The sequence below is a fragment of the Macaca thibetana genome, chromosome 14, assembly GCF_024542745.1.
Source record: "Macaca thibetana thibetana isolate TM-01 chromosome 14, ASM2454274v1, whole genome shotgun sequence".
Classification (NCBI taxonomy): Eukaryota; Metazoa; Chordata; class Mammalia; order Primates; family Cercopithecidae; genus Macaca; species Macaca thibetana.
This window is the reverse complement of record NC_065591.1, coordinates 11,634,549-11,655,490: the sequence shown is the minus strand read 5'-3', so window position 1 is coordinate 11,655,490 and position 20,942 is coordinate 11,634,549. Positions and strand designations below refer to the sequence as shown.

The 20,942-nt window shown below is 46.0% G+C and overlaps 2 protein-coding genes across 2 annotated transcripts in view; both read left to right on the top strand.

Moving 5' to 3' along the window:
• Nucleotides 1–20,942, top strand: part of GNG3 (G protein subunit gamma 3) — a 440,061-nt gene that overhangs the window by 82,709 nt on the left and 336,410 nt on the right. The window lies entirely within an intron of this gene.
• ASRGL1 (asparaginase and isoaspartyl peptidase 1) overlaps nt 1,814–20,942 on the top strand; it is a 33,777-nt gene continuing 14,648 nt past the window's right edge. Inside the window, exons 1-4 of the mRNA XM_050756974.1 lie at nt 1,814–1,946; nt 2,337–2,537; nt 18,134–18,276; nt 19,095–19,252. Coding sequence (XP_050612931.1) covers nt 2,348–2,537; nt 18,134–18,276; nt 19,095–19,252 — 491 coding nt within the window. The 5' untranslated portion in view covers nt 1,814–1,946; nt 2,337–2,347. The remainder of the gene's footprint in view (nt 1,947–2,336; nt 2,538–18,133; nt 18,277–19,094; nt 19,253–20,942) is intronic.

Sequence of the window (20,942 nt, the reverse complement as noted above, 5' to 3'; positions counted from 1 at the left end):
ACCCGCCTGGGCCACCAGCCGCCTTCCCCAGCCTCGACAGATTCTTACATTCCAGATCCATCAGGAAAAACAGTAGCGATGGGGTTTGAGTTAGGGCTGGGCATAGGGTAGGGTTCAGGTTCCTATAAATAGCTGAACCCAAATGATGGTGAGCTGTGTTACGATGACACAAGCAGGCTCACAAACGAGACACGTGCTAAAATAATCCTCTTCCAAGAGGTGAGTGTGGTAGACAGAATAATGGCCCTCAAAGGTGTCACATCCGCATCTCCACCTGTGAACGTTCCTCACGTGGCAAAAGGGACTTTGCAGATGAGAATACAAATTGTAAGAAAGGGAGACTATCCTGGACTATCTGGGTGGACCCAATGTCATCCCTAGGGAATTCCTTTAAGAAGGAGGCAGAGGCCGGGAGTGGTGGCTCAAGCCTGTAATCCCAGCACTTTGGGAAGCCGAGACGGGCAGATCACGAGGTCAGGAGATCGAGACCATCCTGGCTAACACGGTGAAACCCCGTCTCTACTAAAAAAATACAAAAAACTAGCTGGGCGTGGTGGCGGGCGCCTGTAGTCCCAGCTACTTGGGAGGCTGAGGCAGGAGAACGGCGTAAACCCGGGAGGCGGAGCTTGCAGTGAGCTGAGATCCGGCCCCTGCACTCCAGGCTGGGAGACAGAGCGAGACTCTGTCTCAAAAAAAAAAAAAAAAAAAAAAAAAAGAAGGAGGCAGGACAGTCAGAGTCTGAGAAGAAAATCCTGATTATGGTGACAGAGAGAGAAGTGACACAGCAGCAGAAACAGAGGCCAGAGGGAGAGAGAGTTAAAGATGCTAGGCTGCTGGCTTTGGCAATGGAGGACGAGGCCATGAGCCAAGGATACAGGCAGCTTGTAGAATCAGGAAAAGACGGATTCTCTTCTGGAGCTTCCCCAAGGGACTCAAGCCTGCAGACTCAGTTTGAATTTCTGATCACCAGAACTGTAAGATAATGTGTGTTGTTTGAAGCCAATAAATTTGTGGTAGTCTCTCACAATAGGTCACTAGAAGGGGAATGACCGATCCTTAGTGGGATGCCAGGGAGGCTTTGCAGGAGGGGTTCATTTAAACTGGGCCTTAAGGCAGGAAACGAAGGTAAAAAGGAGTAAAGGGAATTCCCAAGCGTGGTAAAATATGTTATTAGTGTGGGTAAACAAGAAGGGAAGGGATTCTCCGATCCACAGGAGATCAATCACAGTTTGCCTGGATCTGTCCCTGTTTATGCCCATTGTCCCAGTATAATTTTTTTTTTCTTTTGTTTCGGAGTTTCACTATTGTTGCCCAGGCTGGAGTGCAATGGCGTGACCTCGGCTTACCGCAACCTCCGCCTCCCGGGTTCAAACGATCCTTGTGCCTTAGCCTCCCGAGTAACTGCGATTACAGGCATGCGCCACCACGCCCGGTTGATTTTGTGTTTTTAGTAGAGACAGGGTTTCTCCATATTGGTCAGGCTGGTCTCGAACTCCCGACCTCAGGTGATCCGTCCGCCTCGGCCTCTCAAAGTGCTGGGATTACAAGCCTTGAGCCACTGTGCACAGTCTAGCGTAGATTTTCAATCTGCAGTTACAAAACTGTGGCACGCCACTTCTCGCTTCTCGCCACCAACCCAACCACCCAGCCTCTGCGCTGGTCAGGAGGAGGAGGGTCTCCGCATACCACCACTAAGCTCGCGCCGGCCAAGAGCCGAGACTCAGAATAAGAGTGAGATCGGTGCGTGCCGGCCGGGCTTCGGGGCTTTACGGGAACTGGGCGGTGCGGCGGCCCCGCCCTCGTGCGCAGGCGCAGAACCGTTGTGGCCGGAGCGGTTGCGGACTGAGCGGTTTCAAGCCGGCGTCAGGGAGCGGCGGTACTGGGCGATTGCTGGGGCGGCTCGACCCAGCCTGAGGCCTCGGCGTCCGCCTCCCGCGGTGCGCTGGGTAAGTCGGCGGCCCTCCCGGAGCAGCCGCCCGAGACGCGGGAGGGCGAACGAAATAAACGAAAATAGACATTTTCCCCAAGGCGAAATAGACATCCTCCCTCGGCGCCGGGGCTTGGAGGCGGGCGGCGGTGGGCGCGGGGTTACGTCCCCGGGGAAACTGAGACCCCAGCTGGTCCGGGCCGGGGCGGAGATGAACGCAGGAAGACGCCGGGCCCCTGGGCTCTTCGTACCAAGCCCGACCGAGCCGCCCCTACGCACCCCCAGCTGCGAACCCGGCCTCGCATAATAGAGACTGGGCATTATCCCACCGGGGTCTCCCGAGGACCTTGTGCCCGCGCGACTTCCCTGGGCTGGGTTTGGACGACGCTTTCGCCTTCCTGCTGCCTAGGATCCGCCGACATGAATCCCATCGTACTGGTCCACGGCGGCGGAGCCGGTCCCATCTCCAAGGATCGGAAGGAGCGAATGCACCAGGGCATCGTCAGAGCCGCCACCGTGGGCTACGGCATCCTCCGGGAGGGCGGGAGCGCAGTGGATGCCGTGGAGGGAGCTGTGGTCGCCCTGGAAGACGATCCCGAGTTCAACGCAGGTAAATGTGCCTTTCAGCTAGTAAATAATGTGAGTCAGGTCAAGCTCCTTCTTCAGAATAAATATAACCTACGTAAAGCGTTAGGGAATCTAATGAGCCTTGGGGTGAAACTCTGTAAAAAAGAAACAATATTTAATTTTTCTACCTGTGATGGAGAGAGTCAAACGCAAAAATATTTGGAGAGATTTATACTGAGCCAAATATGAGTGACCAATGGTCTGTGATACAGCTCTTGGGAAACCCTGAGAACATGTGCTTTTAGAGACATAAGATGTCAATCAATACATACTAGAGGTACATTGGTTCCATCTGGAGAGGCGAGACTACTGGGGGAGGGGGAGTGGCTTCCAGGGCATAGGTAAGATTCAAAGATTTTCTGATGAACAGTGGTTTAAAGTTTTGTCTAAAGACCTGGAATCCACAGAAGGGAATGTCTGGATTATATAAGGACTTGAGACTGCAGATGGAAGTAATAGAAGGCGGTTTAGCATGGTGGCTCGCTCCTGTAATCCCAGCACTTTGGGAGGCCAAGGCCAGTGAATCACCTGAGGTCAGGAGTTTGAGACCAGCCTGGCTAACAGGCGAAAGCCCATCTCTACTAAGAATACAAAAAAAAAAAAAGCCGGGCATGGTGGCAGGAGCCTGTAACCCCAGCTACTGGGGAGGCCGAGGCAGGAGAATCGCTCGAACCTGAGAGGCAGAGGTTGCAGTGAGCCGAGATCATGCCACTGCACTCCAGCCTGGGGGACAGAGCAAGACTCCGTCTCAAAAAAAAAAAAAAAAAAGCTGAAAAAAGAAGGTGTGCCTTAAGATAAGGGGTTGGGGAGACCAAGATTTCCCTTATGCAGAGGAAGTCTCCAGGTAGCAGGCTATTGAGAGAATAGATTGTAAATGTTTCTTATCAGAGTTGATCTCTTCTGAATCAGGAAAAAGGCCTAGGGGATTTTCAGGATCAGGAAAAGGAAGGGGATTCTCTTCAGAATGTAGATTTTCCCCACAAGAGATAACTTTGCAAGACTATTTCAAGATATGTCAAAGAAGCATAATTTGGGGTAAAATACTTCACTTTCAGGGCTTACTGTCATGTGATATCATACTAGAGTCCCGCTGCAATTTGGTATCTTATTGCTACAAAGTCTGCTTTGTCCGTCTTAAGATCTGTTTTATTGTAAATGCTGGTCAACTTGGCTTGAATTCCAAAAGGGAGGAGGGAATAATGAGGCATGTCCTACCTCCCCCGAGAAGGTTCCAAAGTTTTCAGGTTAACCTTGGAATGCAGAGTGTATTCCTTTGTGTTTCGCTTCTTTCACTCAGTTCACCCTTTTTTAGAATACTAATCATTATAGCTAATTATGAGTATCTACCATGTATCAGGACGTGGTCTAAGAAATTTACTTGATTTATTTAATCTGAACATTAAATGAGTTGATCATTTAACTCAGTTAAGTTGGTTAATTTGTGTTAAACTAACTCATGCTAACTCTTAATGAACATTAAATGATTAACTCACTTATGAGTTAATCACTTAAACTCACTTGAGTTAAATGAGTTAGGTATAAGTTAGGAATAATTATTATCCTCATTTCTCAGATCAGACTAAGGCACAAAAAGATTAACTTGCTGGAAGACATTCATCTCCTTGTTTTAAAATGGAACACCTAACATCTAGGCTAGGGATTGAAATACTTCTTGGAATTATACCACCCACCCAACATCTGTCAGGGAAAAGAATTTCAGGAAATCTTAATTAATCATCAAATATTTACTGTTTGTTCTGTCCCCTTTACGCAACACTCTTTAACGCTTGTGAAAAATTGTGTAAGTCTTCCTGAGACTGGCGCAGTGGCTCACGCCTGTAATCCCAGCAATTTGGAAAGCTGAGGTGGGTGGATCACTTGAGCTCAGGAGTTCAACGCCAGCCTAGGCAACATGGCGAAACCCCATCTCTACAAAAAAAAAAAATACAAATATCAGCTGAGCATGGTGGCATAAGCCTATAGCCCCAGCTGCTCAGGAGGTTGAGAAGGGAAGATTCCTTGAGCCCAGGAGGTCAAGGCTGCAATGAGACAAGACTGCGCCACTGCACTCCTGCCTGGGTGACAGAGTGAGACCCTGTCTCTGAAAATAAAACTAAGTCCATCTGAATTTAAAATGAGACCTAATAGTGTGCTTTCATGGCTCCGTTTGTAGAGCCAGAATTTACCAGATAGGGACTGACTTTGCCAGCAGAGGGAGCAGCCAGCTCTTTCTGTAGGTGACTTGTTAAACCATATGCCTCCTAGCACTCAGAGCCCCCTGGGCTGACAAACCCTCACTTATTTACACAGGACCTTCATTTGAAATGGGTCACTCTGGTTTCCGACCATCTCTTATTCTAACCATTTGTCATGTGCATGAATTGGGAAGCACAGATTAGGGAATTGGAGCAGCTAGTTCTCATTATTTTTGCTCTGTATCCAGAGGCCTTCCTTCTCAATGTCTGCCCTCTCATCTTTCAAATGTCATCTATTCAGCACATTGAGGAAGAAAAGAGTAGAGCTGAAAAGAAGGAAAGCAAAGATTATGGGGGGAAAGGTGGGACTTTAAACGGCATACTGTGTACCTTGGCTTTTCCCAGCCGAGGTCAGTACAGGCAGGCAGCATTCCCAGCAGCCTCTGCTATAATTCTCTAGAATAAATAACTGTTTGGGAACTTCATACAAAAAGCTGACTCTCAGTAGATATTGAGTTCAGTGGCAGTGATTAGCATTCATGACACAACTTCTCTGAACATTTGTAAAAACATTGTTTATTTACATTCTACTCCTGTTTCAGTATGGATTTTACTTTATGTTTAAAGCTTATTTCATAATAGTTTATTAAAAAGTGGTTGATTTTTAGATACCAACACTGTAAAGATTGAACTTTTAAATTTGAATGCTAGAAATATTCTTTAAAAACTTACTTAGATTGGCAACCAAATGACCATTTGCTTTCACTAGAGTTCAACGATATTTACACAGCATTTGAAATATTCTCTCTACAATTCAATTTTATAAGCTATTAAAGAATCTTTGAGATAACAGGATTTTTTCTTTTTTTGTTTTGTTTTGTTTTGTTTTGTTTGAGACTGAGTCTTGCTCTGAGACTGAGTCTCACTGTGTCGGCCAGGCTGGAGTACAGGGGTGCGATCTCGGCTCACTGCAGGCTCTGCCTCTCAGGTTCAAGCGATTCTCCTGCCTCAACCTCTTGAGTAGCTGGGACTATAGGCGCCCACCACCACGACTGGCGAATTTTTTGTATTTTTAGTAGAGATGGGGTTTCACCGTGTTAGCCAGAATGGTCTCGATCTCCTGACCTCGTGATGCGCCCGCCTCGGCCTCCCAAAGTGCTGGGATTACAGAGGTGAGCCACCGCGCCCGGCTGAAAACAGGATTTTTTTCATTTATCCACTCTCTTTCTGGACTTACAATGTAGAATCAATGAGGTAAAATCTGTGGTGGGGTCTAGGAATTGTGATTCATTTCTTTGTTTTGAAGATTCCCAGGCGATTCTGAGATACAACCAGGTTTAGAATGTACTAGCCTAATACCATACAATTTTAATGGGTTTGGTGTTGGTTTGTTGGTATAATTTGCATACAGTAAGATCCCCTTTTTAGTATACAGTTCCATGGCAGTGACAGATACATATAGTCATGTAATTACCACCAGGATCAAGATATAAAACAGTTACATTACTCTCCCACATCCCTTTGAGTCCACGCCTCCATTCACTCCCAGCCCCTGACAGCAACTAATCTGTTTTCTATCCCTGTCGTTTTGTCATTTCCAGGATGTCATATGTTTGAAATGTTTGTTTTTTGGTGCTGTAAAGAAATAGTACTCGAGGCCGGGCGCGGTGGCTCAAGCCTGTAATCCCAGCACTTTGGGAGGCCGAGGCGGGCGGATCACGAGGTCAGGAGATCGAGACCATCCTGGCTAACACCGTGAAACCCCGTCTCTACTAAAAAATACAAAAAAAACTAGCCGGGCGAGGTGGCGGGCGCCTGTAGTCCCAGCTACTGGGGAGGCTGAGGCAGGAGAATTGCGTGAACCCGGGAGGCGGAGCCTGCAGTGAGCTGAGATCCGGCCACTGCACTCCAGCCTGGGCGGCAGAGCGAGACTCCGTCTCAAAAAAAAAAAAAAAAAAAAAAAAAAAAAAAAGAAATAGTACTCGAACATAAATGTATTTAGTAAGGCCATTTTTATTTTTTGTAGAAAGGGTACACTTGTCACCATTTTCGTCACGAGAGTGTACTGAACGCAGGAGACAGGGTTGCTTATGACCTGACGCATTCACCCTACTGCTGTGTCCAGTTTCTATTGGCTAGAACGGGACCTTACATTTTGTATTTGTGTCGATTGGCTAGCAACTTAGAATTTCTTAAAAGAGGCAAAGGTAGAGGAGAACAAAGGAAGGAGGAAGTAACCTGTGGAATGCTGAGGAAGGTAAAAACACCTTTAAATAAGAAAGAGGAACAGGCTATGACCTGATGCTCGCTTGGACCAATATAAGCCTGCCAGGGCAAATATTTAGGCTACATTGTGGGAGCTAAGAACGTAAAGTACAGTGATTTGTTTATTACGGCTAGCAGATGCTCAAGAACGTTAGCACAGGTCTTTGAATACATTTTGCTTCTAAGAGAAGTTGCTGTTTATTCCTAATTAGACAGGAAGGAAAGTCTTTGAAGAGGAACCTCCACTTTACTTTTTACACATAAATGGCAGCACTTTCAGAGGCCGAGGCAGGTGGATCATTTGAGGCTAGGAGTTCAAGAACAGCCTGTCCAATATGGCAAAACGCTGTCTCTACCAAATATACAAAAATTAGCCAGGCATGGTGTGACACACCTGCAATCCCAGCTACTCAGGAGGCTGAGGCACGAGAATCACTTGAACCCAGAAGGGGGAGGTTGCAATGACTCAAGATTACACCACTGCACTCCTGCCTGAGCAGCAAAGGGAGATTCTGTCTCAAAAAAAAAAAAAAAAAAGTCATAAATGGAATCATGCAATGTGTAGCCTTAGTCTGGATTCTTCGGTTCACATAATGCATTAGAGTGTTACCCGTGTGGACACGGGTATCAGTAGTTTTTCCCTTTGTATTGAGTAGTATTCCACTGTATGAATATGCCACAGTTGGTTTAACCGTGTAACAGCTAAAGGACATGTTCCATTTGGGGCCATTATAAATAAAATCACTGTACACATGTGCATACAGGTGTTTATGTGAACATAAGTTTTTATCTCCCTTAGGTGAATACCTGGGAGTGGGACTGCTGGTTTATGGCAAGAATTTAACTTCAGTAGAAACTGCCAGCCGGGCGTGGTGGCTCAATCCTGTAATCCCAGCACTTTGGGAGGCCGAGGCAGGCGGATCACCTGACATCAGAAATTCAAGACCAGCCTGGCCAACATGGCGAAACCCTGTCTCTGCTAAAAATACAAAAATTAGCCAAGTGCAGTGGTGGGCGCCTGTGGTCCCAGCTGCTCAGGGGGCTGAGGCAGGAGAATCGCTTGAACCTGGGAGGTGGAGGTTGCAGTGATCTGAGATCGCGCCACTGCCCTCCAGCCTGGTTGACAGAGTGAGACCCTGTCTCAAAAAAAAAAAACTGCCAAACTTGTACATTCCCACTAGCAATGTATGAAAGTTCCTCTTACAGGCCGGGCACGGTGGCTCATGCCTGTAATCGCAGCACTTTGAGAGGCCAACATGGGTGGATCACGAGGTCAGGGGTTTGAGACCAGCCTGGACAACATAGTGAAACCCTGTCTCTACTAAAAATACAAAAATTAGCCAGTTATGGTGGCACACGCCTGTAGTCCCAGCCACTCAGGAGGCTGAGGCAGGAGAATCACTTGAACCTGGAAGGCGGAGGTTGGAGTGAGCCCAGGTCACGCCACTGCACTCCAGTCTGGGCAACAGAGTAAGACTCCAGCTCCAAAAAAAAAAAAATGTTCCACTTAATCCACATCTTCACCAGCACTAACGAGTGTCAGCATGTTTTATTTTGGCCACTCCAGTAGGCATTTAGTGGAATCTTATTATGGTATTGATTTGCATTTCCCTAAATGGGAAGAGATATTTAACATCTTTTCATGTGCTTTTTTGTTGTTCGTTTTTTTTTTTTTTTTTTCTTTTTGAGATGGAGTCTCATTCTTGTTGCCCAGGCTGGAGAGCAGTGGTGTGGTCTCAGCTCACCACAACCTCTGCCTCCCGAGTAGCTAGGATTACAGGGCATGTGACCCCACACCCGGCTAATTTTTGTATTTTTAGTAGAGATGGAGTTTCATCATGTTGGCCAAGCTGATCTTGAACTCCTGACCTTGTGATCCACACACTTCGGCCTCCTAAAGTGCTGGGATTCCAGGCATGAGCCACTGCGCTTGGCCTGTTGTTCATATTTCTTCAGTGAAGTATCAAAGTCTTGCTGATTTTTTGGTTGGTGTTGTTGCTTACTATTGAGTTTTAAGAGTTGATATATTCTAGATATACCTTTTATCAGATGCGCCGATGTGGTCTGCAGATATTTGCTTCCAGGCTGTGGTTTGTCTTTTCTTTCTCAGTATTTTATTGCAAAAAGCAGAAGTTCTCAATTTTGCAGAAGTCCAGTTTATCAGTTTTTTAAAAATCAGTCATGCTTTTTGTGTTATATCTTAATATTTGCCTAACCCAGCATTGCAAACATTTTTCTTATGTTGTCTTCTAGAAGTTTTAGGTCTGTGATTCACTTTGAATAAATTTTTGTATAAGATGCAAGGTATATATCAAGGTTCCATTTTTTGTTTTTGTTGGGTTTTTTTGTGGCTACTTAGTAGGTGTATTTATTTGTGGGACTACATGAGATACTGTGATACAGACATGCAATGCGTAATAATCAGAGTAAATGGGATATTCATCCCTTCAAGCATTTATCCTTTGTGTTATAAACAATTCTATTCTTTTAGTTATTTTGAAATGCATAATTAAATTATCAACTATAGTCACTGTTGTGCTATCAAATACTAATTCTTATTCTATTTTTTGTACCCATTGCCTATCCCCCCTTCTGCCCCAACCCCAGTCTTCCCAGCCTCTGCTAACCATCTTTTTACTCTCTATGTTCATGAGTTCGATTGCTTTGATTTTTAGCTCCCACAAATAAGTGAGAAAGTGTGAAGATTGTCTTTTTGTGCCTGACTTATTTCACTTACCATAATGACCTCCAGTTCCATCCATGTTGTTGCAAATGACAGAATCTCATTCTTTTTTATGGCTGAGTAGTACTCCATTGTGTATATGTGTCATTTCTTTATTCATCTGTTGATGGACACCTAGTTAGCTTCCAAATCTTGGCTATTGTGAACAATGCTGCAGCAAGCAAGGAGGGCAAATAACTCCTCCATATACTGATTTCCTTTCTCTTGGGTGTATAGCCAGCAGTGGGATTGCTGTATCATATGGTAGCTCTATTTTTAGTTTTTTAAGGAACTCAGTGTTGTTTTTTGTTTTTGTTTTTTCCTGGAGTGCAGTAGCATGACCTCGGCTCACTGCAACCTCCACCTCCTGAGTTCAAGCAGTTCTCCTGCCTCAGCCTCCCAAGTAGCTGGGATTACAGGCACCCACCACCATGCCTGGCTCATTTTTGTATTTTTAGGGGAGACAAGGCTTCACCATGTTGGCCAGATTGGCCTTGAACTCCTGACCTCAAGTGATCCACCCGCCTCAGCCTCCCAAAGTACTGAGATAACAGACATGAGCCACCACCCCTGGCGCAGCACCAATTGTTGAAAAGGCATATTGCAAGTCCCCTGGTTATGCACACTTCTGTCCAACGTGGCCACAAATCAAGGGTTACCATGACCCCCTCCTCAGGCTTGATAATTTGCTAGGATGGCTCATAGAACTCAGGAAAACATTTATGTTTACCAATTTATTATAAAGAATATGATAGAGCAGTGGTCCCCAACCTGTTTGGCACCAGGGACCAGTTTCGTGGAAGACAGTTTTTCCACAGAGACTCGCTGGCCCAGTTCACAACAGGGTGCACACCCCTATGAGAATCTAATGCTGCCGCTGATCTGACAGGAGGCGGAGCTCGGGCAGTAATGCTCACTCGCCTGCCACTCACCTCCTGCTGTGGGGCCCAGTTCCTAACAGACCACAGACCAGTACCAGTACCGGGGGATTGGGGACCCCTGTGATAAAGGATACAGATGAAGAGTTGCACAGGGCGAGGTCAATTCAGTTCTGACGCTGTCTATCTGGGGTCAGAGTCCAATCCCACAGGTTCAGGGCTCAGTCCCATAAGACTGTGTCCTACTTCAGATGCCAATCTTTAGTAGTAGCTTGTCACTTCTACTTCTGACCAACCAGCTATAAATCGGGGTTCCCGTGACTACCTCCTTGAGTTCAGTTAATTTGCTAGAGCAGCTCGCAGAACTCAGAGGAATGTGTTTACCGGTTTATTATATGAATACTGGATACAATGGAGGATACAGACAGATGAAGAGATGCAGAGGGCCAGGTGTGGGGGCACGGGTGTGGAACTACCCTGCCCTCTTCAGCACACCACCCTCCTGGCACCTTCACATATCCAGCAATCCAGAAGCTCTCCCGTCATCAGCCCTATGGGTTTTTAGTGAAGGCTTCTGTGCGACTGAGTAACAAATGTAAGAAGTCATGTTTGCTCATTTCTACATGCCAACGTCATTTCACAAAGCCCCTGACTCTGTGACCATGTGCAGATGTGCCGCTCTCTGGAAGAATGATTTGAAGACAAAACTGGATAGAGCACACGGCCTCCATGTCGCTTGCCTGAGTCACTGTATGTCTTAAAAGATAAATGGGCCGGGCACGGTGTCTCACGCCTGTAATCCCAGCACTTTGGGAGGCCAAGGTGGGTGGATCATAAGGTCAGGAGTTCAAGACCAGCCTGGCCAAGATGGTGAAACCCCCGTCTCTACTAAAACTATAAAAATTAGCCAGGTGCGGTGGCAGGCGCCTGTAATCCCAGCTACTTGGGAGGCTGAGGCAGAAGAATTGCTTGAATCGGGGTGGCAGAGGTTTCAGTGAGCTGAGATCACACCACTGCACTCCAGCCTGGGCATGAGACTCTGTCTCAAAAAAAAAAAAAAAAAAAGTAAATGATATATGATCCTAGTCCTTGCCTTTACCTACACTTAAGATAACATCTGGGCCGAGAGTGATGGCTCACACCTGTAATCCCAGCACTTTGGAAGGCCAAGGCAGGCAGGTCACCTGAGGTCAGGAGTTCGAGACCTGCCTGACCAACATGGTGAAACCCCATCTCTACTAAAACTACAAAAATTAGCCAGGCATAGTGGTGGGTGCCTGTAATCCCAGCTACTTGGGAGGCTGAGGCAGAAGAATTGTTTGAACCCAGGTGGCAGAGGTTGCAGTGAGCTGATATCACGCCACTGCACTCCAGCCTGGGCATGAGACTGTCTCAAAAAAAAAAAAATGGTAAATGATATATGATCCTAGTCCTTGCCTTTTCCTACACTTAAGATGACGTCTGGGCCGATTGTGGTGGCTCACACCTGTAATCCCAGCACTTTGGGAGGCTGAGGCAGGTGGGTCACCTGAGGTCAGGAGTTCGAGACCTGCCTGACCAACATGGTGAAACCCCGTCTCTACTAAAACTACAAAAATTAGCCAGGCATAGTGGTGAGTGCCTGTAATCCCAGCTACTCGGGAGGCTGAGGCACTTGAATCACTTGAACCCAAGATACGGAGATTGTGGTGAGCCAGGATGAAGCTGAATTTGTCTCACGCCAAGTACTCCAGCCTGGGCGACAGAGCGAGACTCCGTCTCAAAAAAAAAAAGGTTAACATCTGACAGGATTAGTGATTATACATACCTCTGTCATCTATAGCCAGATGCACTCTTGCACCCAAACTTTGATGTGATTCTGCTTTAATGTAACTTCTGAGCAAGTCTCATGTAACCTCCGAGCCTGTACTAACCCTCCACAACCTGTGTATCAGCTGTGAGCGGAGACACGGTTTGGGAGCAGTTTGAAGCACCTCTCTGAAGGACCCCTCCGTACTGTAGTCATCAGTCTGTAGTCCTCAGTAAGATTTCTAAATAAAATGAATTCTTTAAAAGCTCAATTATTTTTTTCTCTAGTTGACATTTCATGGCATAGGCACAGTTGATTAAATCGTTGGCCATTAGTTATCAACCTTCAGCCTCTCTCCCTGTCCCCGGAGGTAGAGAGGTAAGACTGAAAGTTCTGGCCCTCTAATCACACGGTTGGTTCCCTGGCAACCAGCTCCCCATTTTGAGGTTATCCAGCCCCTAACCATCGGTCATCTCGTTGGCATACAAAAAGATGCTTTACCACTTTGGAGCTTCCAAGTGTTTTGGGAGCTGTGTGTCAGGAAACAGGAAGACCAAACTTTGTGTCCAGGCCTTCCACATCTGTGGATTTACCTAATCTCAGGTTGAAAATATATGGGGAAAAAAAAATCCATAGAAGCCTGCCTTTGCAGGCCAGGTGTGGTGGCTCATGACTAATCCCAGCACTTTGGGAGGCTGAGGCGGGTGGATCACCTGAGGTCATGAGGTCGAGGCCAGCCTGGCCAACATGCGAAACCCCATCTCTACTATAAATACAAAAATTAGCCGGGCGTCGTGGCTCACACCTGTAATCCCAGCTACTCGGGAGGCTGAGGCAGGAGAATCACTTGAACCCGGGAGATGGAGGTTGCAGTGAGCCAAGATCGCACCACTGCACTCCAGCCTGGGCAACAGAGCGAGACTCCTTCTCAAAATAAAAAAAAGAGAAATGAAAGGGGGCTAAAACTGTCCTCTTTTCCACTGAATTGTTTCTGGGTGAGGCCACAGGGGAGGGGGTTGGCAGGTCCAGGTAGAGCCATGCATGTCAGACATGCATAAAAACCTAAAAAGATATTGCAAAAGGCCAGTCTGCAGTAGTGGTGGTATCTGAAGGAATGGTTGGCAGTCTGTATCTACACCTCATTAGAATCAGGTTCCCCTCCTCCCCCAGCTTGATGAACTTTTTATTTTTTTGAGATGGAGTCTCGCTCTGTTGCCCAGGCTGGAGTGCAATGGCATGATCTCGGCTCACTGCAACCTCCACCTCCCAGGTTCAAGCAATTCTCCTGTCTCAGCCTCCTGAGCAACTGGGATTACAGGCATGCACTGCCACGCCCAACTAATTTTTGTATTTTTAGTAGACAGAGTTTCACCATGTTGGCCAGGCTGGTCTTGAACTCCTGACCTCAAGTGATCCACCTGCCTCAGCCTCCCAAAGTGCTGGGATTACAGGGTTGAGCCACCGCGCCCGGCCCCCTAGTCATTCTTTTAGGTTAGGCCTGCTGGCAACAAATTCTTTCCATTTGCCTTTATATGTGTTATGGACTGAATGTTTGTGTCCACCTGAAAATTCAAGTGTTGAAGCCCTAACCTGGTTGTGTTTGGAGATGGCCTCCGAGGAAGTAATTAAAATGAAGTGAGGTCATAAGGATGGAGTCCTGAACCAATAGGATTAGTGTCCTTATAGGAGGAGACACCAGAGAGCTTGCCCGCTCTCATGGGCACAAGGAGAGGTCATGGAGCAGTGTGCACGCGGTGAGATAGTCACCACCTACAAACCAAGACAAGAAGCCTCAAGGCTGGGCGCGGTGGCTCATGCCTGTAATCCCAGCACTTTGGGAGGCTGAGGCAGGTGGATCACTTGAGGTCAGGCATTCAAGACCAGCCTGACCAACATGGCGAAACCCTGTCTCTACTAAAAATACAAAAATTAGCCGGGTGTGGTGGCACATCTGTAATCCCAGCTATTCAGGAGGCTGAGGCACAAGAATCACTTCGACCCAGGAGGCAGATGTTGCAGTGAGCCAAGATCACACCACTGCATTCCAGCCTGGGCAACAGAGTGAAACTGTGTCTAAAAAAAAAAAAAAAAAAAAAAGGCCGGGCACTGTGGCTCATGCCTGTAATCCCAGCACTTTGGGAGGCTGAGGCGGGCAGATCACGAGGTCAGGAGATCAAGACCATCCTGGCTAACACGGTGAAACCCCATCTCTACTAAAAAATACAAAAAATTAGCCGGGCGTGGTGGTGGGCACCTGTAGTCCGAGCTACTGGGGAGGCTAAGGCAGTAGAATGGCATGAACCCGGGAGGCAGAGCTTGCAGTGAGCTGAGATTGCGCCACTGCACTCCAGCCTGGGTGACAGAGTGAGACTGTCTCAAAAAAAAAAAAAAAAAAAGCAGCAGCAGCCTCAGAATGAAACCCACCCCTTTTTGGCACCTTCCTAATACAATCTGAGAGTGTCTTGATTTCTCCTTCGTTCCTGAAGAATATTGTTGCTGGATATAGAATTCTGGATTGATAGTTCTTTTCTTCAGCACTTGAAAATGCTGTTCTTCCTTCTGGCCTCCATGGTTTCTAGTGACAAATTGTTTTGTCATTAAAATTGGTTTCTGCCCTATAGGTAAGGTGTCATTTCTCTCTTGCTACTTTGAATATTTTTTAGTCTTTCGTTCACTGGTGGTTTGGTTATGATGTGTCTTAGTGTGAATGTCTTTGTGTTTAGTCCTATTTAGGGCTTGCTCACCTTCTTAAATTGGTAGATTTATGCTTTTTACCAAATACAAGGAATTTTCAGCCATTATTTTTTTGAATACTTCTCATTCCCACCCATTTCTCCTCCCCTCTGGGAGTCTAATGACTTGAATGTTAGTTCTTTTGTTATGGTCCCACTGGTCTGCGGGGCTTTGTTCATTTTGGTGTTTTCCAGGCCCTGTTCTGCTGTTCAGACTGAGTGATTTCTAAGTCCAGTATTACATTTTTTCAGCTCTAACTTCCATTTGGTTTTTCTTTACATCTTATATTTCTTTGCTGAAACTTAATAATTTTTTTAGTTATTTCAAGTTCATTGAAGCGTTTTTATGATGCTGCTTTTTTTTTTTTTTTTTTTTTAGGGACAGGGTCTCAGTCTGTCACCTAGGCTGGCGTATGGTGGTGTAATCACAGCTTACTGCAACCTCGAACCCCTGGGTCAAGTGATTCTCTTGCCTCAGCCTCCCAAGTAGCTAGGGCTTTGAGTGTGTGCTACTATGCCAAGCTAATTTTTTTTTTTTTAAAGATGGGGTCTTGCTATGTTGGCCAAGTTGGTCTTGAATTCCTGGCCTCAAGAGATGCTTTTGCCTCAGCCTCCCAAAGTGCTGGGATTACAAAGCACAGGTATGAGCCACCATGCCTGGCCAATGGCTGCTTTAAAATTGCTGTCAGGTAATTCCAACATCTGTGTCATCTTGGTATTGTCATCTGTTAATTGTTTTTCCTTAGGTTGAGCTGTTCTTGGTTCTTCGTATGAGTGATTTTCTCTTGGACTCTAGACATTTTGCATATTATGTTTTAAGACCTTGGATCTTATTTATTTAAATCTTTTATCAGGTCTTCTCTAACCTGTGCGGATCAGTGTAAGGGGATGCTGCCTTGTCATTGCCAGATGGAAAAGGTGTGAGCTGCTTTGGCAGAAGAAAGTGTCTAAGCCACACACCTGGATTTGATTCCTTGCTCTTTACCCAGAAGACATTTGATATTGGAAAGTTGCCTTTTTGGTTTCCCCACCTGTGAAATTGGCATGTAATCAGGGCAGCAAACACTTACTGTTTACCTCCACATGCTAGACATTATTCCAAGTGTTTAATATGCAATACCTACCTCATTGATGGTTGTAAGGATTAAACGAGTTGATGTTCTTACTCATTTTACTCATGAGGAAACAAGCACAAAGAGATTGAGAAGCATAGCTGGATTGGTAGGCATTATCTGGGCAGAGAAGTATGGAGAAAGGGTGCTAGTGGTAAAAACAACAGCATGTGCAAAGGCACAGAGACACACTGGCTCCTGGCATATAGTAGCCCTCCCTTATCTCTGGGGGATGTGTTTCAAACCCCCAGTGGGTGCCTGAAACCACCAGTAATACTCAACCTTTTAGCAACTGGTTTGGTTTTTTTCTTTTCATATATACATTAATTAGCCACAGTAAGAGATTAATAACAACTGATAATAACATAGAACAATTGTAACAGTATACCAGCATCACTACTCTTGTGCTTTGAGATCATTATTAAGTAAAATAAGGGTTTCTTGAACACAAGCACTTACAGGTGCTATTGCAGTTGATCTGCTTGATATTCAAGACAACTGCTAAGTGACTAACAGGCAGGTAACCTATACAGTGTGGATATGCTGGACAAGGGGAGGAATCACATCCCTCTGAAGGATAGAGTATGATGGTGCAAGAAGTGTTTATTTCTGGAATTTTCCATTTAATAAGGGGCCATGGTTGACTAAGGATAGCTAAAACCCCAGAAGCAAGGCTATAGATAAAGGGACTACTGTATTCAGGGAAAGCTAATATTTCAGTAAAATATAGCCAAGGAGAGAAAATGAAGCTGGAAAAGCAGGTCAAAGGCCAGGTTAGGAAGGGCTTTGTACTTTTTATTTTGTAGGTCATGGAGTGCCAAGTCAGATTTCTCTTTTTTTTTTTTGAAACGGAGTCTCAGGCCGGGCGCGGTGGCTCAAGAGGCCGGGCGCCGTGGCTCAAGCCTGTAATCCCAGCACTTTGGGAGGCCGAGACGGGCGGATCACAAGGTCAGGAGATCGAGACCATCCTGGCTAACACAATGAAACCCCGTCTCCACTAAAAATACAAAAAAAATTAGCCGGGCGTGGTGGCGGCGCCTGTAGTCCCAGCTCCTCGGGAGGCTGAGGCAGGAGAATGGCGGGAACCCGGGAGGCGGAGCTTGCAGTGAGCCGAGATCGCGCCACTGCACTCCAGCCTGGGCGACAGAGCGAGACTCCGCCTCAAAAAAAAAAAAAAGAAACGGAGTCTCACTCGTCACCCTTGGCTCATGGCAACCTCCGCCTCCCGAGTTCAAGTCATTCTCCTGCCTCAGCCTCCCAAGTAGCTAGGATTACAGGCACGCACCACCACGCCTGGCTAGTTTTTATATTTTTAGTAGAGACAGGGTTTCACCATGTTGGCCAAGCTGGTTTCAAACTCCTGACCTCAAATAATCCACCTACCTCCTTCTCCCAGAGTGCTGGGATTACAGGCGTGAGTCACCACATCCAGCCTCTAAGTCAAGATTTCTCTCTCTTTTTTTTTTTTTTTGAGACAAAGTCTTGCTCTGTTGCTCTATTGGAGTGCAGTGCCGTGATCTCGGCTCACTGCAACCTCCACCTCCCAAGTTCAAGCCATTCTCCTGCCTCAGCCTCCCGAATAGCTGTGACGACATGTGCGGGCCACCATGCCCAGCTAATTTTTTGGATTTTCAGTAGAGACGGGGTTTCACGTGTTAGCCAGGATGGTCTCAATCTCCTGACCTCGTGATCTACCCACCTCGGCCTCCCAAAGTGCTGAGATTACAGGCATGAGCCACGGTGCCCAGCCAAGATTTCTCTCTTAAAAAATAAAATGTTCCTCTGGCAATGGAATAGAGGATGGATTAAAGGGGGCAAAGCAGAGGAAAATCTGGAGCCATTTCTAAATTCTTAATTCTTGCTTTTCAACTTCTTTTTGGTTTTAGGTTGTGGGTCTGTCTTGAACACAGATGGTGAGGTTGAAATGGATGCTAGTATCATGGATGGGAAAGACCTGTCAGTAGGAGCAGTGTCCGCAGTCCGGTGTATAGCAAATCCCATTAAACTTGCTCGGCTTGTCATGGAAAAGGTATATGTGACTAAAGCAGCCTTTTCTTATGAATTGTTATCACTATACTTCAGTGATAAGGGCTCCAACTGTGTGGAAATACTTGAGATCACTGTTCTCCTAAAACATATATACAAAACAGAAGCAGTGTATTTGAGTTTCTCACTCAGCCAAGATTGTTGACTAAGAATCACTTGACCAGTGAGTGATTACTTTATCTTCCTGTATTGTCTTTATACCACATACAAACTGACCAGACCAGCTATTTAATAGCATGTGTTAAAGATGGATTGAGGGCCAGGCGCGGTGGCTCACGCCTGTAATCCCAGCACTTTGGGAGGCCGAGGCGGGCGGATCCAAGGTCAGGAGATCGAGACCACGGTGAAACCCCGTCTCTACTAAAAATACAAAAAATTAGCCGGGCGCGGTGGCGGGCGCCTGTAGTCCCAGCTACTCAGGAGGCTGAGGCAGGAGAATGGCGTAAACCCAGGAGGCGGAGCTTGCAGTGAGCCGAGATCGCGCCACTGCACTCCAGCCTGGGCGACAGAGCGAGACTCCGTCTCAAAAAAAAAAAAAAAAAAGATGGATTGAGTTCTCTAAATTTAACGTAATATGTAAATCGCATCTCTAGTAATGTTCCATCAATTGGGGTCTTTTCTTTTTTAATGCAAAAACTCAGTCAGGCTTTTTTCAGCATACAGAAAAGCAAACCACTGGAATTTGTATTTTGGATCCCTTGCACGCAGAGAGAAGTAATTATTTCAACACAGTTGGAACAGTTAAAAAGATTTAAAATTTTCAAAAAAAACAATCATTTTCTCTTTTCTTTCTGGCCTCAGACACCTCATTGCTTTCTCACTGACCAAGGTGCAGCACAGTTTGCAGCAGCTATGGGGGTTCCAGAGATTCCTGGAGAAAAACTGGTAACAGAGAAAAACAAAAAGCGCCTGGAAAAAGAGAAGCACGAAAAAGGTGCTCAGAAAACAGATTGTGAAAAGTAAGTTATCAGGGGAACCCACCCCCAATAATTCAACGTAGTTTCTTTTCTATTTGCCTAAGTGTCGGCCGGTCTGAGAAATAAAGGGAAAGAGTACAAAAGAGAGAAATTTTAAAGCTGGGTGTCTGGGGGAGACATCACATGTCAGCAGCTTCCGTGATGCCCCCTGAGCCATAAAACCAGCGAGTTTTTATTAGCAATTTTCAAAGGGGAGGGAGTGTACAAATAGGGTGTGGGTCACAGAGATCATATGCTTCAAGGGCAACAAAAGATCACAAGGCAGAAGGTCAGAGCAAGATCACAAGGTCAGGGCAAAACTAGAATTACTGATGAACTTCCGTGTCCTGCTGTGCACGCATTGTCATTGATAAACATCTTAACAGGGTTCAAGAGCAGAGAACTGGTCTGGCTAGAATTCACCAGGCTGGAATTTCCTAATCTTAGCAAGCCTGGGGGTGCTGCAGGAGGCCAGGGCATGTTTCATCTCTTATCTGCAACTGCATAAGGCAGACACCCCCAGAGTGGCCATTTTAGAGCCCCCCCCCCCCCCGGAATGCATTCTTTTCCCAGGGCTGTTAATTATTAATATTCCTTACTGGGGAAAGAATTCAGCGATATTTATCTTACCCGTTTTCAGTAATAAGAGAAATATGGCTCTGTCCTGTCCGGCCCACAGGCAGCCAGACTTTAAGGTTATCTCCCTTGTGCCCTGAAAATCGCTGTTATCCTGTTCTTAAGGTGCCCAGATTTCATATTGTTCAAACACACATGCTCTGCAAACAATTTGTGCAGTTAACGCAGTCGTCACAGGGTCCTGAGGCAACATACATCCTCAGTTTACGAAAATGACGGGATTAAGAGATTAAAGACAGGCATAGGAAATTATAAGAGTACTGACTGAGGAAGTGATAAATGTCCATGAAATCTTCACAATTGATGTTCTTCTGCCATGGCTTCAGCTGATCCCTCCGTTCGGGGTCCCTGACTTCCCACAACAGTCAGTCTTACCTGTGGCTCACATTATTTGGGAGTTATTAAAATATGAAAGTTTGGCAAATACCTGGTTATCTACAATTCATTTGTTTTGTTATGTTTTTTGTTTGTTTGAGACTGAGTCTCCCTCTGTTGCCCAGACTGGAGTACAGTGACCTGATCTTGGCTCCCTGCAACCTCTGCCTCCCAGGCTCAAGCGATTCTCCTACCTCAGCCTCCTGAGTAGCTGGGACCACAGGTGCACACCACCACACCCGGCTAATTTTTTTTTTTTTTTTTTTTTGTATTTTTGGTAGAGATGGGGTTTCGCCATGTTGTCCAAGCTGGTCTCAAACTCCTGACCTCAGGTGATCCGCCTGCCTTGGCCTCCTGAAGTGCTGGAATTACAGGCATAAGCCACCGCGCCCAGCCTCTGACATGATTTAGTAGAAGAATTTCATGTATTAATGTATCAGTTATCTGGATTCTTCTTGATCAGTTTATCTTAAATAGACTAAACAGGTTATCTGTGATCTAGTGTACCTTATAAACATAAGTACTCTTACATAGTTTAGAGAAATCAGCACAACTCTTAGAAATTCAAATTAGTCATGTTCTGAATTACAGTTTTCTGTTACAGATTTTTAAATCCCAAATAAAAGACCACTTATTTAAAGCAAAATTTGAAAGTAAAATGTGAATATGGCCTGGGAGTTTA